This window comes from Perognathus longimembris, chromosome 22 (assembly GCF_023159225.1).
Source record: "Perognathus longimembris pacificus isolate PPM17 chromosome 22, ASM2315922v1, whole genome shotgun sequence".
Classification (NCBI taxonomy): domain Eukaryota; kingdom Metazoa; phylum Chordata; class Mammalia; order Rodentia; family Heteromyidae; genus Perognathus; species Perognathus longimembris.
In genome coordinates this window covers 14,016,733-14,035,794 of record NC_063182.1, presented here as the reverse complement: position 1 = coordinate 14,035,794, position 19,062 = coordinate 14,016,733, and the positions used below count along the sequence as shown (strand labels likewise).

Genomic DNA, 19,062 nt, shown 5'->3' with positions numbered 1-19,062 from the left:
ATCCTAGCTACTCAGGAGGCTGAGATCTGAGGATCACGGTTCAAAGCCAGCCCTAGTAGGAAAATCGGTGAGACCCTTATCTCCAATTAACCATCAGAAAACTGGAAATGGTGCTGTGGTTCTAGTGCTAACCTTGAGCATAAGAGCTCAGGATAGCACTCATGCCTAAGTTCAAGCCCCAGGACCAGCAAAAACAAACAAAACCACCAACAAAAAAAGTTCTCATTTTGGAAAAGTTGTATTTAATTTACAAGCCAGTAATGGATAAAGCTATTACAATGACTTGAATGACAGTATTCCTTTCACAATTCTCACTGAAACTTAATCCCCATATGGGAGCATTAAGAAGTAGGCATTGAGGACTCGATTAAATCATTTTGGACTCTGACCTTATTCATGGATTACAAAGGGCTGAAAGGAACCCAGTTATTCTTTTCCTTTTCTCCAACTATGTTAGGAACCAGCCCTGACCTCTTTTACCTTGTGAAGATTCAGCAAGAAGGCCCTAACCAGACAATGAATGTCAATCCCTATAATTTGTACTTCAAAGAATCCAGAGCTGTGACAAACAACTTTGTATTTATAAACTGATTTGTTGAATGCTAACTCCTTTGTACAACTACTTCAGGATAATAAAGAAAAGTTTAACCCAGTCTTAATATCAAAATGGATGAAGACAGACATTATTTAAATATGAAATAGAGGAATAGCAAGCACTACCTAGTTTTATCGGTGCCTCCCAAATTCTATGACTACAAAGTATTCGATTAATGTTTCTGGATTGTCTTCATGGTGGTCAATCTCTGCATGTTTAGTGAGATGAAGAACACAGTTTCAATTTAGTTAGTGTACATATATTTTTTCAGTTCAATGAATAAGCCAGACAGTAAACAAGTCAAATGGAAAGTGAAGTCATTAGGTGGGGCGAAGTGATGTCAAACCACTGTTTTCTCTCTTAACCTTAACCAGAGTGCCTTGACTCCATTTGCCCAACTGGCACAGAATGAGTTTATGAAAGAGCATTTGTTAAATAGTTCTGTGAATAATAAAATTTGTTCTTACCCCCTGCTTGAAAAATGAGCTCAAAATGCTGTCTTTTCCATATTAAAAAGATACTTTTCCTACTTTGCAAAATTATCAGAGAATCTTTAGTTAATGTAAAGTTTCTGTATTACATTGGCAAAATACAAGAGATAATTTTACTTATATCAGTACTGAGAGAAAACAAAATGCCCAAATTATATCATCCAAAAATAAATTTTATGCTTATAAATCTGTTAACAATAAAGCTAGGCAATGTTCTTTCTCTAATCCTCTATTCGGAGTCAATATTCACTTCAGAGAAGTTAACATATTTAGTTTAGTGTTTGTTTTTAGAAGGACAGAGGAATGTGATGGTACTAAGAATATGCCATATTTAGACAAGTTTATGTATCCTAACAATCAGGATAGGTTAGATTATACGCAGTAACAAACACCATACATCTCCCGGCTTTAAACAAAGATTTAACTTCTCATCCATGCTGTTTATCACAGGTGGCCCAGAGCCTCTACTCCTTTGGTTCTCATTCCTTAACTTACAATAACAGGCTAACCATCAACATTGCCAGCCAGTAAGGCAGAAGGAAAGGCTCTCTGGCTGGGAAGTTTTACATGTCAGTTTTAATCAAAACTTGCTGGCAATAACTAGCCTAATAGCCTCATTCAAATATGGCCACAAAATGTAATTTTATCTTGTATCCAGAGGTACCAAGCTGGAAACATGTGGTATATAGAACTAATGACTATCACAGTTATCCAAATAATTGCTCTACTTTTTTTTAAGGCATCTTTCTTTATTTTCCCTACTTGACTAGAGGATGAAATAGGAATCTGTAACTTAAAAGGCGCTGAATGAATTGTTTTGACTCACTGACTATACAGGAATATATAAAGAGCTCAAATTAAAGTGTGATTTAAATAAAGTAATTATACCACTACTCTTTCCCCTTTTTTTCTTCTGTCTCCGTCTTCCTTCCTTCCTTCTTTGCTTCCTTCCTTCCTTCCTTCCTTCCTTCCTTCCTTCCTTCCTTCCTTCCTCTTTCTCTCTTCCTTCCTTCCTTTCTTTCTTTCCCTCTCTCTCCTTTCCTCCTTTCTCTCTCCCTCCTTCCCTTCCTTCCATCCTCCCTCCCTTCCTTCCTTCCTTCCTTCCTTCCTTCCTCCTTTTCTTCCTTTCCTTCCTTCCCCTCTCTCTTTCATAGTATATATCATATATTACACACACAAAACACACACATACACAAACACACACATATTCAAATTCCAACTGCTTTTCCCTCCCATGTATGCTGTCATCACTGGACAATAAAGCATGGAGATCTAACAATACAGTAACAGCTCTCTATAATGTTCCACAATGGAAAGACTTGGAAAAATTATACTAAGTGAAGTAAGCCAGACCCAAAGAAACATAGACTCTATGTTTTCCCTCATTGGTAATAATTAGTATATATCTAAGAAAGTCCTAGTGCTGAATCACAATAGCTGAATAACTATGTACATTTGGTCACATAAGATGATGCTAAGTAAAATGAACTCCACACTGGAATTCACTAATGGAGCGTCAAAAACCAGCATGCCTGTTACCTGTTTTCACTTTAAGATCATAGTCATAAGTACCAAATGTCCAGGAGTCACACACATCTTTATCTCTAGATCTCATTTATCCCAGGAACTTGAGACTCATATATCTTGATATGTCAGTTTTGATGTTTCTAATGTTTTTTAAGCTTAATCTAGCCCAAACAGAATTCTTTATATTGTTTAGTAAATCTGCTTCTAAAACAGTCCTATCCTTTTTTGCAAACTATATCATTCACCTGGCTCACCAACTGAAGATAGGAATCCCCACTGATCCCCCTTTTAGCCTCTGAACTGAAGCCTACCAGCGAGTCCTGGCAATTATACTGCTAGTACACATTTAGGTATGCCTCTATTTTTCCAAGTCACCTATGTCACTACCAACTTTCACCTGAACTGTAAAATCTCCAACATCTATTTTTCACATAGCATACTCTAAAAGTTCCTACTTGATTACTTTTTTTTATTACTGCTCTTCAAAGAGTGATCACAGAAATATCTGAAAAGTAACTTTCTACTTACCATGATTTACTTTTGATTAATAATAAAATATACCATGAAAACATACAAACTCTTAATAAAAACACTGTATCCTTTCCCACTCTTTAAAGAAGGCAAGAAAGGCAGATGGAAATCTCAGTATTTTCTCTGAATGATAACTTGTCATTCGAATTTATTGTATACTTTTAGAGTCCTCCATATAAACTCTTGAGAATATAGAACTTCAGAAAAGGAAAAAAAGAACAGAATAGGAAAGGAAACAGACTTGCAAGCTACCACTTAAAAGATTATTCTGCCACATATCAAACAGTGGTACTGGAGCCATAACACCAAATAAGGTGGATCAAGCCCTTTCTTTAAAGGAGGGACAGAGGTAGTGATAGCATTACACCAATAAAATAATTAGTGTGATAAGGAGGCGATGTTATCTAATAGGTTCAGGTAGAGTTGGAAGGCTTAATAAAAAAGATTAAAAAGGCAGGTATAATGGCTGAAGTTTATAATCCTATCTACTTAGGAGGTGAAGATCACAGATTTCAGTTCAAGGCCAGCCTGGGGAAAATATTATCACAACTTTATGTCAACCAGCGACTGAGTGAGGTGCTATATGCCTTTTATCCCAGTAACAGGGAAGCACAATAACTTGGCACGGTCATCTCCAGAGACCCAAACAAGCACAAGTAGAAGAATGCAAACCAAAGCAGCATAGAACGAGATGCTGCCTCAGAAATAACAAATGGAAAAAGAGCTGATGGCAAGGCTCAAGTGGTAGAACATCTGCGTAGCAAGTACAGGCCCTGAGTCACATCCCAACTTCCACCTTCAAGACAGAATTATAACCAGTTTTTAAATTAACCAAGCAAAAATATGTGTGTATTTGTGTGAGGTACAAATGACTAGAGATGGGAAAACTTCTAATATTCTTATAGGGTATAAAAAGTAACATGCAGCCTGCTGGGCACTGTTGGCTCATGCCTTGTAATCCTAGCTACTTGGGAGGCTGAGATCTGGAGACCACGGTTCAAAGCTGCCCAGGCACATAAGTTCATAAGACTCATCTCCAATAAATTACCAGAAAAGCTGAAAGTGGAGTTATGAAGTGGTAGTGGTCTAGCCTGAGCAAAAAGTTCAGGGATAGCACCCAGGCCCTGAGTTCATGCCTCAGGACAGGTATACACATAAACATACACATACCACACAGCCATAAGTAAAATGCAGCAGCCAAGTGCTGGGGGCTTAGTCTGCAATTTTAGTTACTCAGGAGGCTTAGATCTGAAAATCACAGTTCAAAGTCAGTCTCCACAGGAATGTGCATGAAAATCTTATCTCTAATTAACCACCAAATAATACTAACAGATTGCTGTATATTTATAGTTTCTTAAGTTTATTTTTTATTCTCATTAATGAGTTATTTATTCTATTTGCTAACATCTCAGTTACTTTGGGAGTTCACATCTTATTTGGGCACAACCAGTATTTTATTTAGAAAACAGAGATAACATTCATTTCAAGTGAGGTTAAAAAGTTTTTTATTCCTAGTAGGATAAAACTTTTTCTTTCTTCATATTTTAATATCCAAAATTGCTTATTTTATATTTAATTATGATGCAGTAGATATAATGTAAGTTGACTATCTCACTATAAATTTTGAACTCACAAGATAACAAACACATTTTAAGATACTAAAATACATATTACCAGCAGACAGTAATTTCTTTCGTGAAATAATGCCATTAAACAGTTATGATGACTATTTACACATTATTCAACTTTGTTAGAGTGCCCAAAGTGTAATATGGCTTAAATGATAGTGATTATCAAGTCAGTTTGCATATGACACATAATAAACTATCTTTCCTTTTCACTTTTTTTCTTCATTTCTTCTTTTCTATGGCAGTCCTAGGGTTTGAACTTAGAGCCTTGAACTTGGTAGGCAAAAATTCTACCCCTCAAGCCACAAGCCCTTTTTGCTTTAGTTATTTTTCAAATGTGGTCTCCAGGTTTTGCTTAGGTTACCTAGACCATGATCCTCTATCTATGCTTCCTCTGTAGCGGCAGTAATAGGCATCCACTGCTACATCCAGCTTTACAGGTTGAGATGGGGCCCTTAACGTTTTGGCAGAATTGGCCTCAAGCCATGATCATCTCAATCTCCACCTCACAAGTAGCTAGGATTACAGGCATGAGCCACTGTACATTACTACAATATATTCTCTTTACATGAAACTCTGAGAGTTTATAATAGACCACTATTAAATTTATTTTTAAAGAGAAATCTAAGTTTTTCAGTAATTTGACATTTAAATGTCTGTAACAACTTGGAGTTTGTTGCAAGGGCTCTTTCCACAGTAAATTATAAACATGGAAATTCACATTTTTAAACACTTTTGTAAGCTGCTTCAAAACATATTATCTTCAGATTTTGTTAAAACAGAATGTAACATGTATTCATTTACAAGGTAAAGTTTCCTAATCATTTAATAATACTGGTTTAAAAGGACATAAGCTGTTATTAATACTGGATAAAATATTTTGCAATTCACTCAATTTAAATTCACTCAGAAAACCATTGCTTTAAAATGTAAGTCCTGATTTTATTGGCAAATACATAATAATGCTTATGATTAATCTTTACATATTTTGAGTTGCAAACACAATTAATAAATCATCTTTGAAGTGCACTGACCATATTCAGTATACTCTGGAACACATTCAAGGAGCCATTAATCAACATATGTAGCAAAGAGAGTCAGAGCTTCAGCATGATCAGTTAGGTAAACAATGAGGGAAGCTAATAAAAACCTATCTACTTTTAAAACCACCACATGTTTACTTTTACAACTAACATAAACATTATGATAAAATTAAATCTGAGTAAAAAAATGAGGTTTGTTCACGATGACCAAAGTAAATACACAGCAGTTGAATGCTCATTTTGTGTTTCAAATTTGACACCAAAGATGTTTAAAGCTTGCATTCTCCAACAACATTGAACATACAATACACCCATGAAATTTAAAATAGTTTGGGATTTGAACTAGAAAAAAAATGCAGTAAGTTAGAAGTGTTTCTTAAGAATCAATGTTTAAACACAAAAATAGATTCTTTTGGAAAAGCAGATAGAGAACTATCACATTTGAAATTGGTACATGAAATTTCATGTATCGATACATATGAACACATGTATACAAATATATACCTAAACACATATATGTGTGTATATGTGCATACATGCATGTCTTAATTTTAATCAAGTGTTTGAACCACAGACATTTAAATATATTGTTTTCATCCAACATTTTATCTTATTTATAATGTTGCTTATAAAGTTAAAACATATCAATATATCTTATTGGTTACTAAATAGAAGGGAAGAATATTTGCTGAATTAACATATAAAAAACTATGGGCAATTTTCATTTTCAAAAGATTTTTTTTTTTTTTTTTTTGGCCAGTCCTGGGGCTTAAACTCAGGGCCTGAGCACTGTCCCTGGCTTTTTTTTGCTCAAGGCTAGCACTCTGCCACTTGAGCCACAGCGCCACTTCTGGCCATTTTCTGTATATGTGGTGCTGGGAAATTGAACCCAGGGCCTCATGTATAGGAGTCAAGCACTCTTGCCACTAGGCCATATCCCCAGCCCCAAATGAAGATGCTTCTTATTTATCTTAAAGTTGTTTAAGATGCAAGTTTTCCTTGTTTTTTTTTTTCTTTTCTTTTCTTTTTTTATCAGTCCTGGGCCTTGGACTCAGGGCCTGAGCACTGTCCCTGGCTTCTTCCCGCTCAAGGCTAGCACTCTGCCACTTGAGCCACAGCGTCCCTTCTGGCCATTTTCCACATATGTGGTGCTGGGGAATTGAACCCAGGGCCTCATGTATAGGAGGCAAGCACTCTTGCCACTAGGCCATATCCCCAGCCCCTCAAAAGAATTTTTTAAAGAACTATTTTATGTTTGATTTCCATAAATACAGTTTCCTTTAGAAAAAGCATTCCAAGGTTCAGCCAAAGTCAGGGGGAAATGGTGCTTTAAAAAAATTATAGTATAGAATACTCCCAGAACATCTGGCTTCCTACAGGATTTCACTTGATCTCCATGGCCATCAGAAAGGGAGGGTGGAGGAGTGGGGTGGGGTGGGGGTGGGGGGAATCATTAACCCAACCCCTACACTCACAGAGCTTACAGCTCTTTCAGTTGTGTTATTGCAATGATGTCAGGAGGAGTCAAGCCTCACCAAAACTCTACATATCTCCCTACTTCACAGAGTTGTGGAGAGAATTACATGAATTAATGGAAAGAAATTCAAGTGCCTAAATGTATCTAGAACATATAAATAAAGAAATTATTACCCATATTACTTTTGAAGCAGTATAAAAACTGCTTCAAAGTATGGACTTTGGAGCTGGGCACTGGTGGCCCACACCTGTAATCCTAGCTGTCCCAAAGTCTGAGATCCAGAGAATCTTTTTTTTTTTTTGCCAGTCCTGGGCTTGGACTCAGGGCCTGAGTACTGTCCCTGGCTTCTTTTTGCTCAAGGCTAGCACTCTGCCACTTGAGCTACAGCGCCACTTCTGGCCGTTTTCTATATATGTGGTGCCGGGGAATCGAACTCAGGGCTTCATGTATGTGAGGCAAGCGCTCTTGCCACTGGCCATATTCCCAGCCCAGATCCAGAGAATCTTGAGTCAATGCCATGTCAGACAAAAAAAATCCAAGAATTTCCATCTTAAGATAAATAGCAGACAGCAGTGCTGGAGGCACGGTTTAAGTAATTGAGCTTAAGTTGATCATGAGAAAGGTTCTGAGATCAAACCCAGTTCCACCGTAAATCTTACAAAAGTATGAGCCTTGAAATAAGATGATCCTCAATTCAAAAATCACAAAGTAAACTACTTTGAGCAAATTATCTAAGTTCTCTACATTTGAGCTTCCTTATCTATGAAGGGTTTAGGATATAATACATATTCAAAAATGGTAAGTACTATTAACATTACATAAGAACTTTATCCATAATTTACATGAATACAAAATGTAATATACAAAAATTTAGAGAAAAATGTCCAACTGAGGAAAGCAAAAATTAATATTTAGTATATAAGAGCTCAGATAAAGCATTAAGCAAAAGATCTCCATTGGAAACTGGCTAAAGTTATGATGAGTAGGTCACAAATAAAAGATAAAATGTAAATAACCAGAAAACGTGTAAGACATTGCGGGCTGAGATGCATGCCTGTAATTTCGGCTGTTTGGGGGGTGGATGCAGAATGACTGTGCATTTGAGGCCAGTCTGGCAACACAATGAGAACCTACATGAAAAACAAACAAGTAAATAGTGGCCTTAATTTTAAAGATTAAATATGAAATTTTATAAAATTTCCAAGGTGTGCTAGTTTTATCATCCACTATTCACCTGAAATTCTGCAGCTGCAAAACTTCCTGATGGGACTACTTAAAAGGTGACTCAGAACAAACAGCCCAGACTCCGTTATGTCTCAAGGAGCAACATCTGTGAACTTTTAATATGTTTAGAATTTTTGGATAGTATATTTAAGCTCTGTTTTCAAAAGATATTTATCATACACAAATCTAAATCATGTGTATAAACCTCTGCATAAAATATGTCATCCTATATATTTTTTACCTGCTAGTCTGTAGAAACAAATACCATGCATAGTTTTTTTTTTCTTTTGGCCCCAACTACTCTAGTAGATTTATTTTGCAGGAAGGATGTTACTGAATAGCTCCTGTCAATGACTTCCCAATTCTGTTCTTATCATTGAAATTGTCTTAGATAAAGGCCCTGTAATCCACAGCTAGCAGACAAGTCCCTAGGTATTGGTATTGTGGGAATCTAAGGGAGGCCTCACTTTTTTTTTTTTTTAAAGTAAGTCATTCGGTTTAATTCCTATCATTCTTATAGAATGATGTGGCTGAAATTTTTTTTTTCAAATTTTTATTATCAAACTGATGTACAGAGAGGTTACAGTTTCATACCTTAGGCATTGGATACATGTCTTGTACTGTTTGTTACCTTGTCCCTCATGCCGCCCTCCCTCCCCCCCTTTCCCTCCCCCCCCCCCCCCGGGAGGTGTTCAGTTCACTTACACCAAACAGTTTTGCAAGTATTGCTTTTGTAGTTATTTCTCTTTTTTTACCCTGTGTCTCTCAAATTTGGTATTCCCTTTGAATTTCCTACTTCCAATACCAGTATCTTTTAAAAATCACTGATATTTTACAAGTGTATATTCCAAACTATTACCCTATAGAATGTGTACTCTTTATGCCATTGGTACTATTTATCCCATAAGCTGTTACTGAAGTCTGTTTTTTTCTCTTTTTTGTGGCTAGAGGCAGCATGCTTGAGAAGGATATTCTTAAATGCATCTGACAACTTAAATGAATTAAAATTACTTATTCCACAGTTTCTCAGAGATTTTCATATATAATCCTTCAAGTTTTGAGGGTAGGTGCACAAAGCTCCTAGAGGTGTGGTAGGCTCTATGTACTTCCTTGGAAGTGAATTGCTTTAAAGAAAACTAATCCTTTATATTGTTTACAGAATGGAGCCTGTGAATGGCTTTCTAACATAAAGTTAAAATACATCAGCAAATGTCTTAGCATTCTTCCTTAAAGATTAGTATATAATTAATACACATATCCTCTTATATCCTTAAGATTATATCATCTCTATATACATATCTCTTAAGTGAAAGAACATTGCTTATACTTAACTTCTGATAAACAGGGATGAATTTTGTATCCCAAACTTGAAAACTGAGTGAATATGGTACATCTCCATGTTTTATTTCCTTCTAGGTCTCCAGAATAATCCTGGTTTGATTGCACTTTCATTTTGCCTCTCCAGTTTGGTCATCTTTCCTAGGGTCTGAAGCTCTAATTCCGAGACAAGTCTTTGTTTAGATGGTAATCCTATATCTCTTAAAAATTAGTTTGCTTTTGAGAGAAACTACCTATAGAACAAGAAACAGAATATCTAGAAGGAAAAACTGAATATCCAGATGGAGAAAAGTAGGTGGCCACAGTTTAAAGCATTAAGTTATTTAATTTGAGCATGTTGTTGGTCGATTTTATTGCATAGCTGTGAAACTCAATAAAACTGAAAAACAGACTAAATTTCACTGAATAAGTAGTTACTCAGAAGTGACTTCCAGGCACATAAACAAAATTTGACTTAAAAATTTATATACTGATATGAACAAAGGTAGAGCTGTTTGTGTTTGTTTTTATAATATTTTGGAAGAAAGAAATAATAAAATAATTAAATATTTAAATAAGTATTTCCTCCTTAGCCCTTATATAGTATAATAAAGCATGATATTAAAACTTTAAATCCAGTATCAAATAAAGCTCAAATTTCATTTTTTTAAATTTTTGGCAATACTAGATTTTGACTTCAATTAGGCAGGTACTTTATCACTTGAACCATGCCCTAGTCCTTCTTTCAGTTATTTTTCAAATAGGGTCCGTGTTTGGAACCAAGGACAGACTTGGGTCATGTTTCCCCTACCTATACCTCCCACATAGTTGGGATTTATAGGTGTGTATTACCACATTCCGCCTGCTATTATATTTTTATAGAAAGTAGTTTTTACAATGCTCTTTCTTTATATTCATAATTTCATCTGATATTATTGAAAGTAGATGACTATGTAGTAATTTCACAATTTCTGCTGTATTTGTCAGCAGAAATCATTGTTCATTGTGTTTAACTTACAGAATTAAAAAGACCATAGGGAATGACTATAAATCACAGCTGCAAGTAGTGCAAGATAGTAAACAGCAAGGGATGCACAGCATATGGTTATATTCATAATAACTCTCAGTGTTGATGCTAGCTGACAGCACAGGATGAGTGTTCCTGAAGTAAATTCATATTGTGTGGATCTGTTACACTAATTTTTAAATGAATATTTATCAATATATACCAGATTCAAGGATTTCAGCTTAACTAAAAGTGGGAAATTATCAAGAATTGAAAAATACTGCTTAAAAAAAAAAGCCCACAGAATTCATGTTTACCAGAAAAAAGCAAAATGGCAGCACAATTCAGCACCTTACAACTGGCAACATATGCCAATTTAAGTGATTACCGCTGTGTGTACTCTACATAAATTTCACTGTTTTCAATTTTCTATTTTTTCTGTTTCAAAAGTTAACATTTTAGTATGGAGTCTAAAATTGGTCACACTGAACAAGTTATTGAGTTTAAAAGAAAAAATAAAAATAAAAATAAACAAAATAACTAGGGAGCTTTGAAATGATTAAGCTTAAAAGATAGAATGCTAGCCAAAATATTAAGATTTCTATTTGATCTTCAATTTGATCATTCCTAACAAAAGTTACAAAGCAGTATAAATCATAGGAAGACAGAAGAAAAGTGCTTTGCAGGCAAGAAGCAGCAATGCACTCTTACACAAGAGGAAAGGCTGAAGTCCTAACAAGGCTCAAACAAAGAAGAGCTCAGCCTCTGAGCTTACACCCTGCCCTGTTCTCGCAACCCAGACTCACAGCAGCTGCTTCTGCTTGGACTTACTGCTTTTTACTCCCTATTACTATGTTTCCCATCTTTATCCTTTGTATTCAGATCCAATGACAATTTTTCCAACAACACCATCTTTACTATGTTTCTATCAAATCCCAATTTCTTCAAATATTTACATTCATAAATTCATGTAATGATAAAACAGGTCTTCTCAACAGTTTTCTAGTCTCCTAGACTAGTAGGCTATGTGGGGTCACGATGTGATGGGAAATCACAGAATTCTTTTGTTTTCAAAAAACATCAGCAGTTACTGCGCATGTTCTTAGTCAATGTCCAATTATGGAAGTCCTACAGTGAATATAATCATGACTAAGATTACAAAGGATATAAAGAGGAAGTAATACTGAAAGGAATTGACAAATGTGTGTGAGATCTTACATGAGATTAAAATGGAACAGCTGATCAAGTCAGGATCCCAGATGAATTCACTGGGTTATACTGGTCTGTATGCCATGGTGATGTAAACTAGAAAAATCACCACTTCCAGTGCAATCTACTTTTCATAATGAAGAAAGATAAATGTGGATGTCCTTAGGAACTTACTTAAGGACAAAATTCACGAATGGTTAATAAGTTTTATAAGTAAATGATTGTTTCCTTAGTAAACTGATAAAAAAATCATGTAGTTAAACAGTTACATAAAATGCATGACTGGTTACTGCTAAACTAACAACTTGGAAAGATAATAAGAATAACACAACAATAAACTGATTATATGTGATTCTTAGCAGATGATTCAAAAATTTGCAGTTTCTCTCAACTATTAAAATGTGAAAAGCCAGCAAGATAAACATGGACATAATCAAAAGTGAAAAAGAACATGATATTAACTGCATGGATGTTTGTAGAAACAGTGCCTTTTCAAAAAGCTATATTTTCTTGGCACTGGTGGCTCATACCTGTAATCCTCGCTACTCAGGAGGCTGAGATCTGAGGATCTCACTTCAAAGCCAGCTCGGACAGGAAAGTCTGTGAGACTCCTATCAACTACTCAGAAAAAGCCAGAAGTCGTCTGTGGCTCAAGTAGAAGAACACTAGCCTTGAGCACAAAGAGGCTCAGGGACACAGCCCTGGCCCTGAGGTCAAGCCCTAGAACTGGCAAAAATACCACAATAAACAAAAGAGCTATATAAAGATATTTAGTCATGCTGAGCTCTGGTGGCTCACGTCTTAATTAGCTACTTTGGAGGCTTGAGATCTGAGGATTTGGGTTTGAAGCCAGCCTGGGTAGGAGAGCCCATGAAACTCTTTTTGTTTTTTCTTCTTTCATTTAATTTTATTGTAAAGGTGATGTACAGAGGGGTTACACTTACATACATAAGATAGTAAGTATATTTCTTATTGAACATTGATACTACCCCCCTCATTTTTTTCTTATTTATTGTCAAAGTGGTGTACAGAATAACTACCAAAAAAGCCAGAAATAGAGCTGTGGCTCAAGTGGTAGAGGTCTAAACTTGGGCTAAGAAGCTTGGGAGAAGCACTCAGGCCCTGAGTTAAAGCTTCAGGTCTAGCATACACATTTCATCTTTGTACCATGCATATCAAAAGCTTAAGGAATATAATGATTAGAAAATGAAAAGTGGAACGGATATGAAGAAACTGTAGCCTCACAGAGATTTGGAACTAAAGATGGGAGGACCTTGTGAACCTCTACAAATAGCCCTGAGGACTCCCCCCTGGGGTGGGGGTGGGGTTCATACTTCCACATTATGAAAATCACTTAAGTGTCATAAGTTGGAACATGACCACCATTCAATAACTATTTGCTAAATTAACCAAAATCTTAGAGGAAAAATTCCCACAACTTATGCACACGTAGGCAAATGTATGAAATGTATGTACACATGATCTGTATATCCATTGCAAATTAAACTATTAATATTATTTACAAATGTTCACCTACTCACCTACTTGATGTAATGGAATATCACTGATTCTAACTCTTCAGTTCATTACACCTAAATTTGAATGCATATCGATGGGAAGTAGTATAAAGAAGAAGTAAAAAAAACACAGTAGAAATAAAACATAAAGTGCAAAAATTTCATAGAAATATTTCAGCTGAAAAAAAAATACCAAGCATAACCAAATCAAGTAGCAAGTTTGAATGTTGCATGTGTCTCTTTTAAGCAGTAAATTGGATTAAAACACTTTACTAAACACAAGATGGGCTCTAATATTTTTAGTAGGTTACATGTCATTTCTAATTAATCTCTAAAAATCATATGAAAAATATATTTGGTTATATTTTCAGCTTTTCTGCCTTAAATACTAATATGAATTAACCAAACAGCAGATAATATATTGACTGTTTATAATATCTGTAAGTCATATTTTTTCTTCTTAAAAACATGGAACCTCAGAAATAAAAATAAACTTAAAGTGGGCTGGGGATATGGCCAGAAGGGGCGCTGTGGCTCAAGTGGCAGAGTGCTAGCCTTGAGCGGGAAGAAGCCAGGGACAGTGCTCAGGCCCTGAGCCCAGGTCCCAGGACTGGCCAAAAAATAAAAATAAAAAATAAAAAAATAAATAAACTTAAAGTATATAACAGCTTTTAAAGACTCGTCTCATTTTTTGACAATGAAATGCCTTACTTTTCCATCTGTGCCAGCTGATGATCCTCTGGTAGCTGAGGAGCCATTTTAGGTTCTGTTCCAAGATTTTTTTGCATACGTTGCCTCCTCTTCCTACTTGGTGCGATATCAGTAACATCGGGACTCGAAATAATGGAGTCATCTTTACTTAATGTGGCTAAAATAAAGAAAGGTAAGTATGAAATTCAATAATATTATGCACATAGCTTGTAAACAAACCTTCAACTTACTCCTTTAGCAGTTAACACAAATTGTTACAAGGAAATTACAGTAAAACTAATCTCTCAAACATTCATGTGCACTTAGTGACATGAGTCACTTGAAGCGTTGTTCTACTCCACAGTGAACATAAAACATTATATATAGTGTACATATAGAATTATTTGATCCATCTTTGCCTATTTCAGACAAGAACCTTCTCTAACACATTGTCAGTCTACTTAATGTTTTTTATGCTAGAATTCGATAGAGTATGGCATCCACAAAAGGTTCTGGGAGAAAAAAAATGCTGAAATGCTCTACAAATGATCTAAATAAAATTTATATTCAACAGGAATCATCCACAAGTATCTTAGTGAATCAGGTAATGTCACAAACATGTTTTTAAGTACTGGAATTAGAACCTAGTCTCACTCCAGCTACCTAATTGCTCTCAACTACCAGATTTGTCCCCTAGTCTTTTATAATATGTCTAGATCAATACCTTGTTTTGACACAAGTTCTTGCTCTCTTTTTGAAAAGGGTTCCAATCCTTCCTCCACCTCCCTGTAAAACTAGAATCACAGGCATGTGCCCCACAATCATCTTAATTGCATAGACTTTTAGACAAATTTTGAAGAAAAAGGAAAAGGAAAGTAGGGAAATAGTAAAAAATGTCTCCCATTTGGCTATTATTAAAATATACTGCAGTGTTTGGTTCATGTGAGATAGACGCAACAATAGGGTTGAGTTAATGTTCCTATATTCTCAATTAAAAATTTAGCTCCAGAAGGCTTAAGAGTCTCCAGAACATTCACTCTTTCATACAGTACACACTATGTTCTGTTATAATACACATTTATGTAGGAAAAAGGGGAACTCTGAACCGGGCATTAGTGCCTCACACTTATAATCCTAGTTATTCAGGATGTGGAGATCTGAGAATCAGTTAAATGTCAGCCCAGGAAGGAAAGTCCCTAAGACTCTTACCTTTAACTAACCACTAAAAAGCCAGAAGTGGAGCAGTGTGGTCCGTCCAAGTGGTAGAGTACTAGCCTTGAGCAAAAATCTCAGGGACAATGCCCAGGCCTTGAGCTCAAAAATTCAGGACCCGCAAAAGAGAAATGTACTCACTGTCATATGTATGAAACTCAAACCCCTTTATACATCACTTGAAATGGAAAAAAAAGAGAAAGGAGTGGGGGGTGTTTTGATAGTAGGAAATATTATAATGATAATACTTTCTCATTTGGAATCTCAGTATATTTGAATTTTTTTTTAATAGAAACATTCAAAAGTGGCTAGGGGAAAGTTTTTATTCTAGTTAGAAAGTTTTGGCAATGTGCAAACATTAAAATGAGAGCAAACAAAATTGAAAAGCATGTATAACTTAACTATTGTAAATAAATACGGTCAGGTTTAGTGTAGATGAGTTAAAACCTACATACCTTCAAAAATTAGCATTGATTAAAGTGCTAATTATAGCAACAGAAATTTTGAGAACATTCCTCTTTGTATGTTGAATCAGATGTGTGTGTGTGTGTGTGTGTGTGTGTTTGTGTGTGTGTGTGTGGTACTGGAGCTTTAACTAAGGGCCTTGTGCTCTTGTTTAGCCTTTAACGTCAAGACTTGTGCTTTACTACTTGAGCCACACCACCACTTTCAGTTTTTTGCTGGTTTAATGGAGTTAAGAGTCTCATGGATTTGACTTAAGTGCCTGGACTAGCATGGAACTTTAATCCTCAGATCTCAAACTCCTGAGTAGCTATGGTTAAAAGCACTTGCCACCACGTACTAGCTGAATCAAATTTTAAAGTTAATGAAATGATTGGAATCACACGCACTCAGAAATTCTCATTTCCTTCTGTTTTAGATAAAGTGTGATACAAAGGATTAGCTGACTAAGGACACTGCTTATGAAGATGTTTGTTAATAGAATTTTCACTAGAGACCTCACAACAGCAATGATGTAACTGCATGGATTATGAACTTCCTACATAAATTTTAGTGTGAAGTTCTGAAGAAAAATCATTTCACAGATCCATGAGTGAGTGTGCACACACACAATTTCTAGCAGTTAAGTCTGCATGCTGAGTTCTCACTCCTAAAGTTCATACCTGATTTGATCTCTCTCGATTAGCTGACACTGTTGGCTACTTGCTTGAAACTCTTCTCTATTCTTTTATTTATTTTCTCTTAATATGTAGTACTTTCGAGAACTCACATACTGGGTAATGTGCTATAGATATTATATTTCCTTAAAATAACTCAGTGAAATATTTATTATATTAATTACATTTACGGGGAAACCAAGACTTTAGAGATGTTAAATGACTTATCCAGATCAAACCAACCACCAGTGCTTCCATTTTATTATTTTGAAAATTAAAAAATATTTTCCCTATTTGGTAAACTATTCCTTGATCAAATCTTAATTCAATGTCTACTAAAGCAAACTTTATTTCCAATGCTGTTTAGTTATTAGGTTCCACCAGACTTCGTGTACATTATTTATTGACCTCCAAAAAGCATTTCAAGAATAAAGGATGTTTTATTTATTTTACTACCTTCAAGATAAATGGTTTCCTAAATTTATTAAGCTATGATCTATCTTATGAAGACACAAGTGCAGACTCTATGAAAACCAGGCTCGAGATAGAGGACATTTAACTTTTAATTAAAATATAAGGTAAAAATTTAAAAACAAGTTGCAAAAACTTTTGTCATTTATTTTACAATTCCAAGTGACAGCTGACATAATAGCAAGAAGAAAGGACATGTTATATGTGATATGATTATACCATTTCTAGAATGTATACAACTCATTTAAAATACCATGTGATTTGATCTGATGTGAAATCTAAAAAGGTTGATCTCAAGAGTTTAATTTTGTTTACCAGAAACCAGGGAGAAAGGACTGGGAGAAGTTGACCAGTGGGTACCAAGTTATAGATAGATAAGTATAAGAAGTGTTTGTATATGTTTGAACAGCAGAACAATTATACATGATGTATTATATATTTCAAAAAGCTAGAAGGTAAACAAGGAATTGTTTAGCTTACAAATGTAAAAGAAAAATAGTGTCCCTAACTGTATGCTAGAGTGAGCTATAACCCAGGTAATAGACAAACCAAGAGAACTTTAAGAAGAATAACAAAAAAAAAATGATTCCTGATTACTACTCTAGGCATTTTTGCTATTTATAGTTCAATCAATAACTAAAAATTTAGTAGTTAGTAGGATGAACTAAAAATATGAGCTTTTTAGTAAAAACAAGACATATATTTAAACTACTAGATTGATGAATATGGCATACAGGGCTGTCATGTGTGAAATTAGATAACTGAGATGCTTACATTGGCTAAAATACTCTAGAGCTACTACTCACCATTACATGTGCATGTTATAAAAATCCCACGAAGCCTATTTATTTTTAGACATAATTTCTTATGCTAAATGCTCTGGGATGTTATGCTAAGTCATTCTGTGTTCAGTTATGAGATCTGGACAAGGTAGCTGCATGAAGATATCATCAATTTTACTTCAGAACTCCTTATTTGCCAAAAGTGGATCCCTTTACATGGATATGACTGGAACCTGAAAGAAGAGGTAGCTTGGAACTTGTTCAAGCCTAAGAGCAGGTTCAAGGATTTAGTAAATATTTAGGTAACAATTCTATTTATGAAAAATTTATTTTGAAACTTATTATTTTGAAGCAAACGGTGGGCAATTACACACATATATAAGTGCATACATACATATATGTGTATAAATATCTATGTATATACAACATGTATATACATATACATACATATATTTATCTCTCTCTATATATACACATAATCTCACACTTCAAACTTCTTGGTTTATCATTACTTATCACAATGAAGCTGAAGCTGTGATTGACCAACTATTGTTGGCAGTTCACCTCAACATTATGATTCATTTCTCTTGATAATTACAGTGGAGATTTTCTAAAATTGGCATGAAGAAAAGGGGCAGCTGTATAAGCTTAGTACTCTTCCAACAGACTATATCTTTTCTTGGTTTGTGTTTACACTATGGGAAACAGGGCTTCCTTCAGTTTCTCAGGCACATGTAATAACTGATTCTACTGTAATCAACTCTCCTTTATATATTGCTTTAAAAGGGAATTTTTATATTGAGATAGTCTTTAATAAATATCAAAACATTCTATCATATCTTGGAACATTTCCACACATGTACATATATTACAATCAATTCCTACCTATATCATTCAACTTACCCACTCTTCCTAATACTACTTTACCCTAGCATTATTTCAAGAGTTTTCATTGTTCTATTTTTACACTTGCTGACAATATGTTTTGACAAAATCCATCCTCTTCTAACCTTGTTAGTCCAAATCCCTGTCATTAGTACTCTCCAAAGAGAACCTTTTTCTCTTTCCCTACCTTCTCAACTATTGATTAACAGCTTTTATTTAGGTTTGTCATTCTGGTTTCATATATAGTTGGAGTGTATCACAAAAGAACATCTCTCTTCCTTTTTCCATTGCTTTAGTGTTTCATATTAATTTCTATTCTAACAAGGAGGTCCTTGAAAC

At 35.0% G+C, this 19,062-nt stretch overlaps 1 protein-coding gene across 1 annotated transcript in view; it reads right to left on the bottom strand.

Annotated features, from left to right (window-relative positions):
* Xrcc4 (X-ray repair cross complementing 4) overlaps positions 1-19,062 on the bottom strand; it is a 162,447-nt gene that overhangs the window by 40,206 nt on the left and 103,179 nt on the right. The window contains exon 7 of the mRNA XM_048331064.1: positions 14,277-14,433. Coding sequence (XP_048187021.1) covers positions 14,277-14,433 — 157 coding nt within the window. The remainder of the gene's footprint in view (positions 1-14,276; positions 14,434-19,062) is intronic.